This window comes from Dermochelys coriacea, chromosome 9 (genome assembly GCF_009764565.3).
Source record: "Dermochelys coriacea isolate rDerCor1 chromosome 9, rDerCor1.pri.v4, whole genome shotgun sequence".
Lineage (NCBI taxonomy): Eukaryota > Metazoa > Chordata > Testudines > Dermochelyidae > Dermochelys > Dermochelys coriacea.
The window spans coordinates 11,045,482-11,064,417 of record NC_050076.1 but is presented as its reverse complement, the minus strand read 5'-3'; the positions used below and the strand labels follow the sequence as shown (position 1 = coordinate 11,064,417).

Here is an 18,936-nt window from a genome sequence, read left to right as displayed (position 1 = left end):
GGCCTCGGTTGGCGGGGTAACGAGCCGGCTGCGGGGGGTTTGCCAGCGCCGCGCTCGGCGGCGGGCGGCAGCGCCGGGGACAGGCGGCAGCCCGCCCTTCCGCGCGTTAGGAGCCGGCCCGCGCCCTGGGGGAGCCGGTTCTGCTCCTCCCCGGGGTGGGCGGCGGGGGCCCAGGGCGCGAGGGGAAGGCCGGAGGGGAGCCGAGCCGGCAGAGGGAGCTCGGGGAGGGGACAGGCGCCCCGCCCGGCGTGAGAGGGACTTAGCCGCTGCCGTGGGCGGGGTGGGGCCGGGGAGCCGAGCGGGAACACCCCAGTGCGAGGGGAGAGGGAGCCGAGCCGGCGCCGCCCCGCGCTGTGTGAGGACTCGGAGCGGGAGCCCGCAGAGCGCCCCCCCCCCCCCCCCGTGGTGACAGTTTCTAGAAGCCTGTCCCGGCGTCCTTTGCGGTCTCAACATGGAGGAGCTGACAGTGGAAGTGCGCGGCTCCAACGGGGCCTTCTACAAGGTATCGGTCCGCGGGGGCGCGGCGAGCAGCGGGAGCGGGGCGGGTAACGGTTTCCGTGTGCCGGGCTCGGCCTGTCCCTCTCACCCAAAGAAACCGTTAGGGTAGTTTCGGGCCCGGCGCGCGGGGCGGGCAGGTGATAGCGAAGCGGGGCCTGCGGGGCAAGGGGTGTTCGCGGGCGGGGCGGGGCGGGGCGGGGCGGGGGAGGTTTGCCGGGGTGTAGTGGGGAAGGGGGCGCTGGGAGGAGGGGGTTGGGTTGGGTTGTGGGGAGGGGCTGCCTGGGGCAGCTGGCTGGGCTGGGAGGAGACATCTGCGTGTGTGGTAGGGTTTGAGCAGGAGTTTGGGGGCGTCTAGCTGAGGTTTATTCTCAAACGATGGGGCTAGTACCACGTAAAGTGGAAGGGGGAGCCTGTTTTCATTGGGTCTGAGGCAGGTTATCAGCTGACAAATGGAGAAAGATTTCTTCCTTTTTGGGGGTGAGGGTTTGGATTATTATTTGAAGGCTAGAAGCGTTTTGTAGGTGTGTGCGGAGGGGGAGGGAGTGGATTAAATTGCTGAAAATAAAAGCCAATATAATATACTGCTTAGGGACTTGGAGTTTATTTGTGTCATCAGAAAGCTTCCTTCACCACCACCCTCCCTGGCATGCCAGGATGTTACAGGATCAATACAAAATATTCTCAGCTGTTGCCTGTCAGTCTTTTTCCCTAAGCCAGGCCTGAGATGTTTGAGAATCCCAGCTCTTTTTATAGAGAGAGCTCTCTGTGCTCCTTCTCAGGAGGGCTGATTGCAGCCATCATTGTGAGCACTCACTTTATGCTCTGCTCCCTGTGCACTTAATTTCAGGACTTCCTTAATCACTTACATCTAATCATAGATTTGTAATAGCTCTCTATGTCAGACAGTGATTGATCGACCTGTTTCATGAGTTTCCTGTTGGTTAGGTCTGTGGATTTACATTGGATATCATATGGTAATTTGTATTGTATGTAAACCTAGTTGGTGTTTTAAGGATCATAACCAGCCGATTTTACAAGTTTTTGTCTTTTAATAGATAGCTGGTTGATAAACTAGTAAGAAGGACTCTGATGGAAAGAACTGAATAGGGAAAATTGTATTTCCACTCTTAATATGTAGTGTTGAATTTTTTATTCAGATCAATAGTGATGTTTGACTTTGACAAAGACATTTTAAAAGTCTTATTGAGATTTTGAAAGTCTCATCAGAACACACATTAAAATCCTTCATAGTAAGAGAAAGATGCTTTTTTAAAAAAAAAGAAGGGAGCCTTTTCTGCTTGTTAGAGTAGTCAGGAATTTTATCTAGATACTATTCCTGTCTCTGCCATTGCCTTGCTTTGTGACCTTGGATAATTTACTTAACTATGCTACAGTTCCCTCATCTGTTGAAGAATAGAAGAGTTTACAAGAGTGTAATGAAGTACTTTAGACTCTTTGGATGAAAGGATATGTGTAAATTCAAAATTATTATCATAAAAAGCCTGCTTTATAATCTGGAATGAAGAAGTGTCCTTCCAAGTAAGTGAGAATTGGAAGGGCTGGGTCTGTACTATTGTGTATTTAGCACTATGAAGGGTGGCTAATGGAAGTAATGGGTCATAGGGAGATGACCCTAAGTGGGTTTTACTTAGAAATGACTAGTTTGGCGATCAGCTCTATTAACTGAGGTCTGGAGTAAGGATGACATCTAAACTGAATGTAGTCCAGTTATTAAGAGTTAGGTTTATATTCCAATTTCTTTCTGGGGTTGAAATGTATTGAGTTAAGGCTTTTGGTCACCTTGTGATCCATACCCGCACACCCTTTCAGAAGATCCTGTTTTGTTTCAGTAGATAAATACAGTGAAATAACATCTGCTGATGGTCAGGTCTGGTTGACCTAAAAAGCTGTTGCATGTTAAGCAAACAAAGGTTGCATGCATGTCTGAGATCTAAATTGCTTAATTTTTCTGCCTAGGGTTTAGAAGGGAGGGAGGGAGGGAGGAATCAGATTGATGCTTTCAGCATCTCTGGGTAGTGATAGAATAGCAAGACTTACAAGGGGATCACTATCTCAGGTAAGATTTGTGTATTTTCAGGTCAGTATATGGAAGGCATTACTTGTTCTTCTGAAGGGAAAAAAAACATATTAGCATGACAGGATGAAACCTGAGGGTTGCACTCTGTCCTGGATTCAGACTCATTATTGCAGTATACCTCAATCATGTCATGAGATGTGAATCTAACCCACCATGCCAACAGATACAAAGCCAAGCTGCTAATTGTGTAAAATAATGCTTGTATAAATGACTTAACTGCAGCGAAGCTATAATCATGTGCTTACAAAAATCTTTAATATTAAATCAAGTTTGTCATATGTTTTACTGTATTTAGTTCTTTAGAGCTATGAAAATGGCATCAATAATAGCTTCTCTTGTCCCTCACTAACTGCACTTCATTTGCTAGAATTATAGAGTTTTTCATGTGTGTATTAGAAATGACAAAATTTAGTAAGGAAAATGGTTATTGTACTTTTCTAAAAATAGAAAAGATCAAAATCTATTTTTCACAATATAAATCAATTTAATTAAAAGGGTAACTGGTTATGGTGTATGCTACAAGAGGGATTTCTTGATGATTAGCTCTTGTAATATAATCTGATTTAACTCTAAACCAGTGGTTCTCAAACAAGGGCTGCTGTTAGTTCAGGGAATGCCCCTGGGGGGCCGGCTGGTTTGTTTACGTGCCGCATCTGCAGGTCGGCTGATCGCGGCTCTCACTGGCCGTGGTTCGCTGCTCCAGGGCAATGGGGGCTGTGGGAAGCGGCGTGGGCCGAGGGATGTGCTGGCTGCCCTTCCTGTAGCCCCCATTGGCCGGGAGTGGCAAACCGCTGCCAGTGAGAGCCGCGATCGGCCGAACCTGCAGACATGGCAGGTAAACAAACTGGCCAGGCCTGCCAGGGGCTTTCCCTGAACAAGCAGTGGCCTTAGTTTGAGAACCACGTTAAACTCCAAACCAATTTTAAATATTTTTGAAATAAACATTATCTGACAAGGTTCTATTAATCATTTTTACTTTATCCAATGGACAGAGTGCTCTTCTCATTTTACTCCTCTTAGAGCCTGCATGGAACAACTTGTAGGATTAGGGCCTAGGATATGATGAGGCCAAGGCAGATAAGTTGAACACTAGGTAAATTAATCTTCGCAGGATCCTTCAGATGAGCATCTTAAAAAAAAACAAAAAAAACAAAAAAAAAAAAACAACAACCCAGGTTTTAATAGTGTGGTCAAAAATAAAGAAACTAAATGCTACAATACCGTTGCAGCTGTATTTTGCTATATTGCTTGTGTGCATTTAATGGCATATACAGCAATGCAGAATACTACTTGCGTACTAAGGCGCCACACTGTAGTTACTGCAGACACTATACCTTTGAATTTCCTGATTTATGTGTATTTGAATTCTCAGTTATTATTTAACTGTAAGGTCAAAGTACATTTTGTTGATAAAATAAAGTTAACATATTTTTGAAGGATTATTTTTTATCCAACACACATTTGTAATAACTAGACTTGCATGCTGAAAAATAACACACAATGGACCAAAAATATCCCTAGCATAAGCAGGTGCAACTCCCTGTTTGTTACCAGTGGAAATAATATGCACTTATACCCAGCCTGAATTTGAGCCAGTATTGACTAATGCTTCAGGTAATCATAGGAAAGTTGTGTATGTACCAGATGTCATTCTGATTCCCCAGAAATTCTGTCTTAAGAAGTGACCATTAGCAGTAAACTACCAAATGGGGCCAGGATAGGCTGATTTAAATAATCAGTTTTAATCAACTTTTCCATTTGTGCTTCAGTTATTTTCTAAAGAGAGATGTATTCACATTGGTTGATATAACCATTAAAACATGCTGATTTTACAAGTAATTAGAACCTGTACTCTAGGTGTGATACATCTTTTTTCTAAATAGGAAGGTACACTATAACTATATACATTTGTTTAAGCAATTATATAGCTTAATATTTTCAGATTCTTATTAACTGTACACTTAATATGTTAGAAAATGGTGAATGATTAACTTTTTGCTCATGATTTGTGTCAAGTTGCATTAGGATGGTAGCTGGAATTTAATTTGAGACATTACAGCACATAAAATGTATTTTTATTAAACAAAACAAGGCCTTAAAACAGTACATGATCTATTGTGCCATATTTATAAAGCTTGACCTCAAAAGTTAGATTTTTCTTGTTTCTTTGTTTATATAGAAAAGCAGCCTTTAATTCAGAGTGTTTGATAGAGGCTCATAGATTCAGCATTATAATTTTTTTATTTAAATGTTTTAAAATATTATAATAAGGTTAGGCCTTAACATATTTTGTATTAAGTTTGGATTTCAATTTAAACAGGTTTATTATTGAAGGGAAAAACTTAGAATTTAAATAATAATAAAAGTCTGATTTAAATAAAAATCTGATTTTTATATTAAAAAAAATCATCCATTTTTATCCACCATATATTTTATCCATGTATTACATGAAATAATTCACATATGTGATCCTTATAAAAATACAGTGCTTAGGCATTAAAAGGCTTAAGGGTTTGGTAATAGTATTCAGATCTTTTGACCTCCACATCAGAGCTTCAGACACAGCCCACAACACTAGTTACCGAAACCTTTATTATGTGAGGTTCTTTCAATGAATAAGGTGCACATAGTCAAGTTTGTAATGTGCCAGGTTTTCATGACACAGAAATTGCCACCGTCCCTTCTTAGCAATATCAGCAAACAGACAAATGACTGAATGAGACTGAACTCCTTTCTAGAGTTTGTTCCTCCTACTTGTGGTTAAGATACATCTGGGAGGAAACTTGCACTACTGTCTGCTGTGCCTCTTTTGTGGATAAAGGCTCCCCTTCCTACCCTGGAATCGTAGGCTGGGGCCTGTCCACTAAATTCACTTACATTTTTAAAAGCTGTAGAACTGCTGTTCTGTATCAGAATACTGATGTCATAAATTACTCATGATTCGCTTCAGGTGGGCCTAATCCTAAACCCATAAGCAAAGCCTCAGCTAAGGGAACTTCTGTTTTTTGGGAACACTTAACATCAGTGTGGATGTATCACCCATGGGGCCCCACGCAACCAGGCTGAATCAAACCTGCTTTCGGATGTAGGGATGATTGACGGATATACACTGCTTGCACTCCTCACCATGTGAGTTTGTGGTAACACCTGAGCTGTAGTAGAGCCTTTTCCTGCACCCCTTGATTTCCCCCAATACATCAGTAGCTCTCTTGTGGGGTTTGATACAGAAATCTCCATGGTGTGCGCAGACCCTTTATTTTGAAAAAAAGAACAGGAGTACTTTTGGCACCTTGGAGACTTTCGTGGGCTTATGCTCAAATAAATTTGTTAGTCTCTAAAGTGCCACTTGTGCTCCTGTTCTTTTTGCGGATATAGACTAACGTGGCTGCTACTCTGAAACCTTTATTATGAGACTCTGGTTCCCAGTCTAGCACAGAAGAAACCTCGCTTACGCACAAGCATCTCCTCTCCGTCCCTCCCTGCCCCCCCCCCCGTTATGTTGTGAGTGCATAAGATACCTCTGGGTTTGCCCTGTATTAGATAGTCCTCTTGCTGAAGTTACAGAATTATCACCATTCACTTATTTAAAGCTCACCTGTTTGCCTTTTTCACCATATTGTTTTATTTGCTCAGTCCTACCACTCCCTTTTTCTCTGACAATTTCTTTTGTTTATTTCCAAAGTGGTGTTTTGGCATAATTATTTTCACAGTCACCAATGGTTAAATAAAAGTCATTGTGACAGAGTACTTTTCCCAGTTACTCTGAGAAAAAATGTTAATTTTTTCCATTACCTATTAATTTAGGAAAAACTCTCACTTTCTGTCAAAACATCCAAAGTGGCTAGTGTAAACGCAAAGCGATGGATCATAGTAACAAAACAAATCTGTTCATATATTCCAAGGCCAACAAGGATCACTGTGATCATGTGGTCTGATCTCCTGTATAGCACAGACCATAGAACTTCCTTGAAATAATTCCTGTTTGAACTAGAGCATAGCTTCTAGAAAAACATCCAATTTTGATTTTAAAATTGCCAGTGCTGCAGAATCCATCACAACCCTTGGTAACTTTCAACCGTTGGTAAATTGTTCCAATGTTGTTCTTTTAACTTACTGTTAAAATTGTACACCTGATCTCCACTGTGAATTAGTCTGGCTTCAGTGTCCAACCATTGGACCTTGTTATAACTTTATCTGCTAGACTGAAGAGCACGTTGTCAAATATTTGTTTCCCATGTAGGTATTTATAGATTGTGATCAAGTTCACAAATTCTCCTTAAGGTGTGTTTTCCAGTCCTTTAATCATTCTAATTTATTAAAGCATACATTACTACACTGGTGTAGAATTCCTCTGAAATTCAAGGTATAAGACCTTATTCTCCACTTCCTTGCATTTTGCAAACTAAGGTTATAACACATTATAGGAATTAATATCTCACGTTTAACTAAACAAATATGATTTAGACAACTGTTCTCTTTATTTGTTAGATTTATGAAATGTGTTAGTAATAATATTACCTCAGCATTTCGACAAATGTGTAAATTATATTTAAAAAATTACATATTGCCTCAGTGCCACCAAAAAACTTTCCATCTGCTCTAAAAATGTTACTTATTGAGGAACAGATGCGTCTTGCAATGTTCTATGAAGGTTATCAAATTACTGCTCTGGCAGACCAAGGAGCTCTTTAGGGCAGTGACTGACTTTTTGTTATGTTTGTGTCTAGTGCCTAGCACAATGGAACCTTGGTCTATGTCTGTGGCTCCTAGATGTTACCACAATACAAATAATAAACGATAAAAGAGAGTTGTGGAGCTGAGGATTCCTCAGTGAGAATGTCTTGCTGCTAATTTCATTTAAATCAGAAGACTGCTACTTTAGGTGCCTCAGACAATTCAAAGATAGATAAGGTACAAATTGGGACTTAATGGGTCAAAATGAGTCTTATATTTCATCTAGAATCAGATTTTGGAGCATAGCTGTATGAGAAGTCCCGCTTAGCTATGCAGCTGAACTATCTGCAGTTTCCATGTGATCTTAAGGCATAGATATATGTAGATTACAATGCAATGTTCCAATTTAAGGTGACACATCCATGGATAACTATGGCAGTATTGATATTCTAAAGAAAAGGCCCTAACCTTTTTGCCAAGTTCAGAAGATATACAGTCTTCGCAAAGTGAGCATCTGAGACATCCAGATTTCAAGTCTGTATAACGAATAGATTTAACCTGACAAATGGGCCCTCAATGTAATCTCTGTTTCTTCTGGTTGCTCGCAGCCCCCTATATTCATCTGTCTTTATCAGTAATATAAAGACTAGTTGCTTTCAAGATGGTTTGAATCAGAGCACTTGGAAAACTCTCAAGACTGGTCAAAAACTGGTCTGAATTTCTTTATCTTCAACTTTCAGCCATTGGATCATGTTATACCTTTCTTTGTTCCCCATGTAGATATTTATAAACTGTAATCAAATAATCCTTAACCTTCTCTTTGTTATGATAAGTAGATTGAGCTCCTTGCATCTATCACTGGAAGGCAGGGTTTCTAATCATTTATTCATTCTCATGGGTCTTATCTGAACCCTTTACAGTTTATCAATATCCTGTTTTAATGCACTGGATGTAGTATTCCAGCCGTGGTCACACAGTGCCAAATACAGAGGTAAAATATATCCTGTACGCTTACTCAAGATTCCCCTGTTTATGCATCTAGGGATCACATAAGCCCTTTTGGCCACACGTCACACTCGGTGCTCTTGTGCAGCAATTAACCATGACCTCCAGATCTTTTTCAGAGTCACTGCTTCACAAAGGAGTCCCCCATCCTAAAAGTATGGCCTACTTTCTTTGTTCCTAGATGTTTACATTTAGCTGTATTAAAACACATATTGTGTGCTTGCACCTAGCTTACCAAGTGATCCAGATAGCTCTGTCAGCCTATCCTGTTCATTGTCTACTACTCCCCTATTTTTTGTGTCATTTGCAAACTTTATCAGTGGTGATTTTATGTTCTCCTCTAAGTTATTGCTAAAAATGATCCTTGTGGAGCTCCACCTGCTCAGTGCTCACTTCCTGTTTACACTTAGATTTTGAGACCCGTTGGTTAGCCAGCTTTTAATCCATTTAATGTGTGCCATGTTAAGTTTCTATTGTAGTTGTTTTTTTTTAAATTAAGATGTCATATGGTACTAAGTCAAACACCTTACATAAATCAAAGTACATGCAATGCGGGTAGGGGAGAAACCTACATTCACACAGAGCTAAGGTTGCTTGGTGATGTGTTGTCTCCTTACAGAATGTTGAATTGAGCCAAGCTCATTCATACTTGTGAAAATCAGGAAATGCAGGCAGTCCTCAATAAACCCCATTAATATGCATACCTTTACTCTGCCAACCCCGGAGTTGCTGAAATATACAAACCATTTCCTTCTGTTTACAGCCCATTCACTGTCACCCCCAGGCTTCCTTCTGACATGTTAAAGCACAAAAAAGGCATGGGGGTGGGGGAGGTTGCTCCCCCCTCCTCTTCTGGGTTTTTTTTCCACCAAATGCATCGGATGAAGTGAGCTGTAGCTCACGAAAGCTTATGCTCTAATAAATTTGTTAGTCTCTAAGGTGCCACAAGTACTCCTTTTCTTTTTGCCAATACAGACTAACACGCCTGCTACTCTGAAATCTATCCTCTTTGACCAATACCCCAGTATGCACATACCAGGATGGCCCTTGGCAGTATAAGATTCAAGAGGTTACAGAATGGCCCTGACCACTAGCATTCTACGCCGCTGTTTCTTGGGTGCAGTGGCCTTGGGAGCAGGTGGTAGCTCGTCCTCAGCTATTGGGGTCTGTTCTTCGTCTCCTGTTGCCAGTACTGCATACTGGTTCTTTGACCTGCATGGGAGGGTGGAAACTCATCTCTGAAAAGCAGTGAGGTGTCAGAGTTTGTCGTGTTGCTATGCTTTATAGCACACATTTTTCAGTCAGTCATGAACTCTCCAGTTTCCCGATTGATGTTTTTCGAATACTTATTAGTAGTTTTTATATTGTTACTATAGCAATTCAGATGCTCTGCCAAAGCAGAGAGAACTGTAACAGCTCCTGGACACAAGTCTCTGATGCTGTCCAAATCTGGTCTCATAGATTGGATGAGGAATAATACACCTGGAATAAGGCATAGATCATTCTGACTGAGTGACTCACCATTAGAATTTACACTAGATCTCAATGTCTTAAATAACTGGTTAGACGTTGCAGAGTGTGCAAAACGTGATGCCATTACAGGCCACTTCACTCCAGCCAAATCAGCCTTTAGTCAGCAATCCCCATGTGATGGTGTACTCAAGGGGTCAGCAACTTACGGCACGCGTGCCATGGACGGCATGCTCGCCGATTTTTAATGGCACACTGCTGCCTGCCTGGTCCTAGCCGCCAGCCCCATTCAGCTCGCTGTCGTACCCAGGCCGGCAGCAGCGTTCCATTAAAAATTCTGCCTGCCCCAGCCCTCTCTTCTCTGCCTGTGGGGGTAGGGTGAAGAAGCTTGGTCCTGCTGGTGGCTGCTGCAGGGCAGGCAAGCTTCCCCCTCCCCCGCCTCTTCCCCCAGCGTGCTGGGTTCCTGCCCCTCCTCCTCTCCCTCCCTGACGCAGATCAGCTGATGGCCCTTGTGCGGGAGGGGGAGAAGTAGAGCCGCAGCGCACTTGCTGCTCTGGGGAGGAGGCGGAGAAGCGGTGGGGACTAGGCCTTGGGGAAGGGGGGTGGAATTGGGGCATATCCCCTCCTGCCCCGTGCCATGAGCTGCTCTGGGCAGGGGGCTGGAAGCACTCCCATGACCCTAGCCCACACCCCCAGCCCTCTGCCCTGACCCCTGCATCCCCCACCACACCCCCCAAGGCCTCTGCCCTGACTCCTGCACCCCTCTCACACATACCCCAGCCCTAACCCCTGCACCCCGCATCCCCAGCTACACCCTAGCCCACACCCCCAGCCCTCTGCCTTGACCCCCTCAGCCCCCTGCTGTAACCCTGCACCCCCCACACACTCCCAGCCCTCTGCCCTGACCCTTGCACCCCCACATTACCCCAGCCCTGACTCCAGCACCCCCACACATACCCAGTCCCCCCACACCCTATGTCCTGACTCTTACACCCCCCCCACATGCCCCCAGCTCTCTGCCCTGACTTCTGCACCCTCCTCACACACCCCATGCCCTGACTCTCTTGCACCCCCCACATTCCCATCACCACCCCTTGCACCAAACGGGAGCTCCTGCATCTCTCGCACCAAATGGGAGCTGCCCAGGTAAGCACTCCACACCCCAACCTCCTGCCCCAACCCTGAGCCCCCTCCCTCATTTTAGCTCCTGGCCAGACCATACACCCCAACCCCCAGCCTGCTCCTTCACCCCTAGCCCTGTGCTCAGTGCACTCCCACCCTCAGCTCAGTGCAGAAAGAGAGGAAGAGAATGGGCTAGAACCAGGGAGAAGGTAGGTACCCACTCTATGTGGGCAGGGCCAGGATCCCAGACCGCAGCGGGCTGAGCGGGGCCGGAGCCGGGACCCTAGCTGGCAGGAGCCAACAGATGGAACCCCAGACCGCCAGTGGGCTGAGCTGCTCAGCCCACTGCCGGTCTGGGGTCCCGGCCGCAGGCCCCGCTTAGCCTGCTGCCGGCCTACGTGAACGGAATGCCAGGCTGGTAGCGGGCTGAGCAAGCCAGCGGCGTAAGATCAGCATTTTAATTTAATTTTAAATGAAGCTTCTTAAACATTTTGAAAATCCTGTTTACTTTACATAAGACAATAGTTTAGTTATATAATATATAGACTAATGTATAGAAAGAGAGAGCTTCCAAAAAAACGTTAAAATGTATTACTGGCATGCAAAACCTTAAATTAAAGTGAATAAATGAAGACTCGGCACACCACTCTGAAAGGTTGCCGACCCCTGGTGTACTCCTTACTCTCCCACAAACTTCTGCAACCTCATGATCTGGGGGTCATCCAGAATCCATACATTGGCAACCCAGGTTTTCTTTCCTCTCAGCGGTCAAAGTACTTGCACTATCAGTTCCAAACCTCTGTTTGAAAACACCATGTTAATCTGCCCTGAGATTAGGAAGTACAGCCCCCTTACCCCCACAAACACTCCCAGGAGCGAATAAAATACAGATGGTCTCAAATAACTAATCCAAGACTTGCCTATTACCTGTCCTCATTTCCTGCCACCTCCAAAGCTGCAACCCAACCCCTCTCTCTGTCTCCCCCACCCCCTCTACGCAAAGTCCTGTCTATATCTCCTCCCCAACAAGTATAACAAACATTTTGGTTAGGCTGGCTGTTAACTATTCTGCTTTAAAAACTGGGTAAAAATTGGTATCTTTCAGTTTAACAGAACGCGGCAGTAGAAGTAAACCAGTTTTTTGGGGGAGACTGTAATTTGGGAATACCACGGTCCGATTTGGGTTACTTACACTACCTCGTGCCCCTGTGATGCACACCAAATTTAAAAGCAAGTGTGCTTACTAGAGTTGAGCTTTAAAGCATGTAAATAGTCGGAATGGAAACCCTCTAGCTGTTTTTTCTGTATTGGTACATGTGCACCTAAAAAACCCATATATTTTCTTAAATATCATTCTCAGTTTGGACCGTCCAAAGATTTAGTGGGTGTCATGCGCTACTTGCAGTAAAACTTGACAGATTGAGACCTTTTTGATGACATATGAATAGTTTAATAGTGCTGAGCAAAAAAACCACACACAAAAAACCTTGAAACTTTTTGAAAAATGGATATTTTTTAAAGAAATATCTCTACATCCCAAGCTCATTTGATCCCAAATTTGGTTTACTAACTCTACTCTGAATCCTTCTGCGGCAGACCAAATTTCAAAGGAATCTGGCTAAGCATGTTGATTTTAGAAGTCTTAGGAAGGTCAACCTTTAAATATGTCATGGCGCAACCTTCAGTGTAGTGGTCCTGACGTGCCACTATAATTACATCAGCACTATTACCTTTATCAGCTAAGCTTGTATTCTCATAAAAAGATAAGGAGTACTTGTGGCACCTTAGAGACTAACAAATTTATTAGAGCATAAGCTTTCGTGAGCTACAGCTCACTTCATCGGATGCATTTGGTGGAAGTTTTTTTTTTTTTTTTTTTTTCCCACCAAATGCATCCGATGAAGTGAGCTGTAGCTCACGAAAGCTTATGCTCTAATAAATTTGTTAGTCTCTAAGGTGCCACAAGTACTCCTTTTCTTTTTGCGAATACAGACTAACACGGCTGCTACTCTGAAACCCATAAAAAGATATTAAGTTAGTTTCATGGGATCTATACTTGCATAAACTCATGTTAATTGGCTTTAGTTATATTATCCACCTTTAGTTCAGTTGTGTCAGCCCTTCTGTTGTTGTGTCCGGGATTAGTGTCTGACTGACTGGTCTATAATTACCTTAATCATACCGTTTACCAATTTTAAACATTGACACAACTTTAGCTTTCTTTCTGTCTTCTGGAACGTCCCCTGTGTACTAAGACTTATTGAAAATCTACATTAACGATCCATCAACCTCTTTTAAAACACTTAGAATCATAGAAATATAGGACTGGAAGGGACATTGAGAGAGCATCAAGTCCAGCCCCCTGTACTATGGCAGGACTAAGTTAACCTAGACCATCCCTGACACGTGTTTGTCCATTCAATTCTTAAAAACCTCCAATGATGGGGATTCCACAAACTCTCTTGGAAGCCTATTCCAGAGCTTAACTATACTTAAAGTTAGAAAGTTTTTCCTAGTATCTAACCTGAATCTATGTTACTTCAGATTAAGCCCTTTACTTCTTGTCCTACCTTCAGTGGATGTGGGAAACGATTGATCACCATCCTTTTTATAACAGCCCTTAACATATTTGAAGCTTGTTGTCAGGTTCCCCCATAGTCTTCTTTTCTCTAGACTAAACATATATATAATTTTTTTTTTTAAACCTGTCCTTGTAGGTCAGATTGTTGCTCTCTTCTGGACTCTTTTGAATTTGTTCACATCTTTCCTAAAGTGTGGTGCCCAGAACTGGACACAGTCCTCCAGCTGAGGCCTCACCAGTGCTGAATACAGCAGGACAACTAGAGCCTGTGTCTTACATACAATACTCCTGTTAATACACCGCAGAATGATACTAATCTTTTTTGCAGCTGCATCATATTGTTGACTCATATGCAGTTTGTGATCTCAGAACCTTTTCAGCAGTACTACCACCTACACAGTTTTCTCCCATTTTGTAGTTGTGCATTTGATTTTTCCTTCCTAAGTGAAGTACTTTTCACTTGTCTTTGTTGAATTTCATCTTGTTGAATTCAGAACAATTCTCCAGTTTGTTGGTGTTCTTTGAATTCTGATCCTTCCCTCCAAAGTGCTTGGTGTCATCTGTAAATTTTATAAGCATACTCTTCAACTATTTAAGTCATTAATGAAAATATTGAATTGTACCAGACCCAGACTTCTTTGGGATCCCACTAAATATGCCCTCCCAGTTTGACAGTGAACCATTAACTACTCTTTTGAGTGCGGTATTTCATCCAGTTATGCACCCACCTTGTAGTAGTTTCATCAGGAACACATTTCTCTAGTTTGCTTATGAGAATGTTGTGTAGAACTGTGTCAAAAGTCAAACTAAAATAAAGATATCACATCTACTGCTTTCTTCTTATTGCAGGGATTTATCAAAGATGTCCATGAGGATTCACTCACAGTTGTATTTGAAAACAAGTAAGTATTCTATAGAAAAACAACCCCATGGTTTAAAACTGTATTGATTTTTATTCTTCTCTTCACCATTGAGATTGTGAGTAATTGGTTTATACTGGAAAGATCAATTTCTAGAACACCTGATATTTAAGACTCCTTCCACAGTTACTAGCGTAGTCTCAAATTTTCCCCTTAGTTTAACTGCCTTCACAACACTAGAAGATTTAGTATACCAAGTTCATTCTGATAATTAACTTTTACTTTCTTGGGACTCTTACCAGGGTTATCTTTAGGAAGGCTTCACTTTCCCTATATGACTTCGCTACTCCCTGACATTTTAGCAGTATTTTTGTCACCCAGCACCCATGTGTTCATCTTTCAGCTGGGTTCAACTACAGTTTCTTTGTACAGGTTGGAGATTTTTGAAGTGTATTAGTACCATATTGTATGTTCATATTGTAAATTTTGAAAGGATTTTATATATTACTGCTTCGAGTATTTGCCTGTGTGGATCCCTACATCAGGTGCATCTGTATCTCATGCATGCAGGATTGGAATCTTTTTACAGCAGTGTCTGTTGGGACCATGCCTGTGCCTTGCATAGCCTTGTTCCTTCCTCCTGCCACCTAAGGGCACAACCATCCCTCCCTTTCCTCTTACCATCTGTGAAAGCAGGACAGAGCCAGTGATGGGATAAGAGGAAAGATCATCTCATGGATCAGCAACTGGTTAAAATATTTCTAACAAAGAGTAGGAATACACGGTCCGTTTTCCCAGTGAAGAGAGGTAAATAGCAGGATCCCCAGGGATCTGTACTGGGACCGGTGTGATTCAATTTATTTAAAATAATCTGGAAAAAGTGGTAAATAGTGAGGTGGCAAAATTTGCAGATGATGCAAAATTACTGAAGATAGTTAAAATCCAAAGGAGACTGCAAAGAGTGACAACGGGATCTCACAAAATTGGGTGGGCAACAAAATGGAATATGAAATTATGTTGATAAATGCAACGTAATGCACATTGGAAAACATAATCCCAAGTACACATTCAAAATGATGGGGTGTGAATTAGCTGTTACCAGTCAAGAAAGAGATCTTGGAGTCATTGTGGATAGTTTTCTGAAAACATCTGCTCACTATGTAGTATCAGTCAAAAAAGTTAACAAAATGTTAGGAACCATTAGGAAAAGATTAGATAATAAGACAGAAAATATGATAATGCCGTTATATAAAGCCATAGTATGCCTGTACCTTGAATGTTGCATGCAGTTCTGGTTGCCTCATCTCAAAAAAGATTTATTAGATTTGGAAAAGGTACAGAGAAGGGCAACAAAAATGATGAAGGGTATGTAACAGCTTCAATATGATGAGAGATTACAATACAGGGACTGTTCAACTTGGAAAAAAGATGATGAGGTGTGGGGAGATATGATAGAAGTTTATAAAATCATGACTAGTATGGAGAAAGTGAATAAGGAAATGTTATCCCCTTTGCATTACACAAGGACCAGGAGTCACTTATAATTTCATTGATAGACAACAGATTTAAAACCAACATAAGGAAGTAGTTCTTCAAACAATACGCAGTCAATCTGTGGAACTCATTGTCCGGGGATGTTGTGAAGGCTAAAAGTACAACAGTGTTCAAAAAAAGAAATAGATAAGTTCAGGGGGGATAGGTCCATCAATGGGTATTCACTATGATGGTCAGGAATGCAACCCCGTGCTCTGGGTGTCCCTAAGCCTCTGACTGCCAGATGCTGGGACTGGACAACAGGATGGATCACTTGATAATTACCCTGTTCTTTTCATTCCCTCGGAAGCGTCTGACATTGATCATGTCAGAAGACAGGATACTAGGCTAGATGGACCATTTGTCTGACCCACTGTGGCCATTCTTATGTTCTTATGTCTCTCACTTCCTCGTAGAATTTCCTTAGTTTAGCTTAGGTCAGTCAGAATTGATTCCATACTAAAATTTTCTCCTCTTTCTTCTTGTTTTATTTCCAAAAATCTGTTTCTTTATGAATTCTGTTTGGTGCCTGTTTCCACTACTGCCTGTAATGACAGATCCAAAGCCATCAGGCTTTAAGTTCTGCCCATCTTATGACCATCTGATTCCCCTCACAGATGGCCACAGCTGCTGTCTGTCATGCCTTGTACTTGGTTGTTGCTTAGTCTGGTGATTGTTTTCCAAAAGGATAAGAAAATCTAGGGGCATCTGTTTGAAGTCTTCTAGAGCTATCATTGAAGAGCACCTCAGATCCTGAAGATCAAAGTCGGAGCTCCAGGACAGGACTGTCCACAAAGACCCACCAAGTCTATCAGTGCTCCTCTCACCAGGAAAATGACATCCAAGATTGGTACCAGTAAGGGATTGGCAAGAGCCTCTGCTTCCAAAATCTACCTCTGCATCAACAGCATTCCTAGTACTAACATCTTCCCAAAGATCATCACCAATTGAGGAGATGTTTTCTTCCTCTTCCAAGCATACCATTTCTACACCTTCCAGATGGAAACCTTCACCTCCTCTCTCCCCTGGATCTGAAGATGGTTCATCCCTCCAAGCCAGAGAGACTAATTTCAGAGTGCTGACTTGCCCATTGTAAGCCTAATCAACTATGTACTACCTTGGTTGTGTTGGTCATACTAGGGCTCCTGTCTAGTACCTTTGGACCAGGTGTCTCACATAAACACAGACTCTTTTTTTTTTCTGCAACACTGACTTCAGGACCATTTATACGAGCCATACCTGCTGCCATCCTGGATGGAGACAAAGAAGAACAAGAGGAAAAAATAGGTCTGGAACAACCAATGTTCTGCAACCTCTCCCAAAGACTAGTCATCTATGTCCCCGATGAGAAGGTCTCTGTGCCAATTCCAGCACCTGATGACCTTCAGGCCTTTAAATAATTATTCTCAGCTAATATGTAAGAAACTGAGGCATCAGTAATCAAAGAAGAGGCCTGTTAGATAGTCAATATTTTGTACTCCTTTCTCTTGGCAGGATAACTTTGCCCATAAATGAGGGCCTCCTAGAGCCAGCTACAATTCTATGGTTAGGCCACTGCTGCCATTGCCCTTACAGAAAATGGAGGAGCGGAAACAATATAAAGTGCCATAAAGAGGCTTCTAACAATTTTATAGTCTTCCAATACCAGGGATACTAATAGTCTCTGCAGTCTGAGAGAAAGCTAGGTAACTGAGCCCAGTGAGAGCGACTCTCAAGGATAAGGATTTCAAAAGGCTCGATTTCTTTGAGAGGAAAGCATTTTCTCTTTTCTTCCTTCAGTTACATATAGTGATTTGCCATGTGTCATTTGCAGAGTATGAATTCCTGACATGATGCAAGGTATCCTCCTTTCTTCTTCAAGTGCTGTCCTTGTGGGTGCTCCACTTCAGGTGTTGATGCGTCCTGGCACCGTCAGTCGGCGATTTATGGTAGCAGTGTCTGTGCGTGTCGTGCGTGCGCAGGAGGTGTCTTGCGATGCCATTGGTGCCACAGCTAGCGCACGAACAACCCGAGCGCTCCAATTCCTTCTCAACTGTCCTCTGCTGAAGAAGGAGCTCAGGGGCAGTGTTCGTTACTCTTGCCAAACCTTTTAGAAGATAGCAGTTTATATGGTTAGTTAGTCTTTTGTAAGTTATAGTTAGTGTTAGTTAGTCTTAGTGATAGATTTAAGAGCAAAAAAAAGTTTACTTTCCCAACTTACCTCCCCGCACAGGGGTCGGTTAACCATCAGAGATGCCTGGCTCCCCAGGCTTTAAGTGATGCGGTTCTTGCCGCATACCAGTGCCCATTTCAGATGAATACTCTGTGTGTGTCCAATGACTTGGGGAGATGCATGTCCCGCAAAAATTCGGCTGCTGCAGTAATCTGAAAGCGAGAGCTCGGCATGACCGAGATCTTCCCTTAAAAATGAAGCTGATGGAGAAATCTCTCCAACCAGAGCCAGACTAATGGACCTCCTCTCTGGGCGCCCTCCCTGCAGGGACAGGAGACGTGCCTAAATCAACACTACATCTGAGGGCACCGACGAGAGCACTCCAATTGGCGCTGATGGCACCAACATCAGAACTGCCTCAGAATTTACTGCAACAAACAGACTTGGCTGTATCATCGGCACTGCAGTCCCCGCTGCTCAGTACTGAGGGCTTTCCTGTAAGTTATGGAAGAGATCCCCATACTTCTCACGGCATGGTACACTTGTCCAGTGATGACGATAATGTGCAGGAGCCATGCGCTTCCTTGCCGCACCACTCATCACCAAAAGACCCACGACCAGCCTGAAGCCAGATGGGTCCTAAATACCCTCATAACCAGCTTTTTTACGGGCCACCATGGATGTGTTGACCGATGGCCTTTCCAAAGCAATGGGCACATTGGGAACCCTGGGCAACTTTCCGGGATCTCCAATCCAGGCCAGCCACGGCTCATAGAGGCGAGCTGAGGTTTAATCTTACATCTCCCACCCTGCAACCAATGAAGGCTCAGAATGTTGGGGACAACACAGAAACAGCCACTGATCAGGAAGCGACATCTCCTGCTCACAATTCTTTCTTCTCTCCAGATGAGGCAATCATGCCACCGCCACCTTCCTCAGTGGA

General features: G+C 43.1%; 1 protein-coding gene and 1 long non-coding RNA gene across 4 annotated transcripts in view; both read left to right on the top strand.

The window, feature by feature from the left end:
- Positions 1-239: 239 nt before the first annotated feature.
- Positions 240-18,936, top strand: part of FXR1 (FMR1 autosomal homolog 1) — a 67,438-nt gene continuing 48,741 nt past the window's right edge. For 2 of the 3 annotated variants that reach the window (XM_038416997.2, XM_043492454.1), the window contains exons 1-2: positions 294-502; positions 14,298-14,350. In XM_038416997.2, the coding sequence (XP_038272925.1) occupies positions 452-502; positions 14,298-14,350 (104 nt within the window). In that variant the 5' untranslated portion in view covers positions 294-451. Of the gene's footprint in view, positions 503-14,297; positions 14,351-18,936 lie in introns of all 3 variants that reach the window. The other variant, XM_038416995.2, reaches the window with a different exon arrangement.
- LOC122455810 lies at positions 794-3,727 on the top strand. The gene is made up of 2 exons (XR_006274299.1): positions 794-2,037; positions 2,476-3,727. It is a non-coding gene; the product is annotated as an uncharacterized LOC122455810 (long non-coding RNA).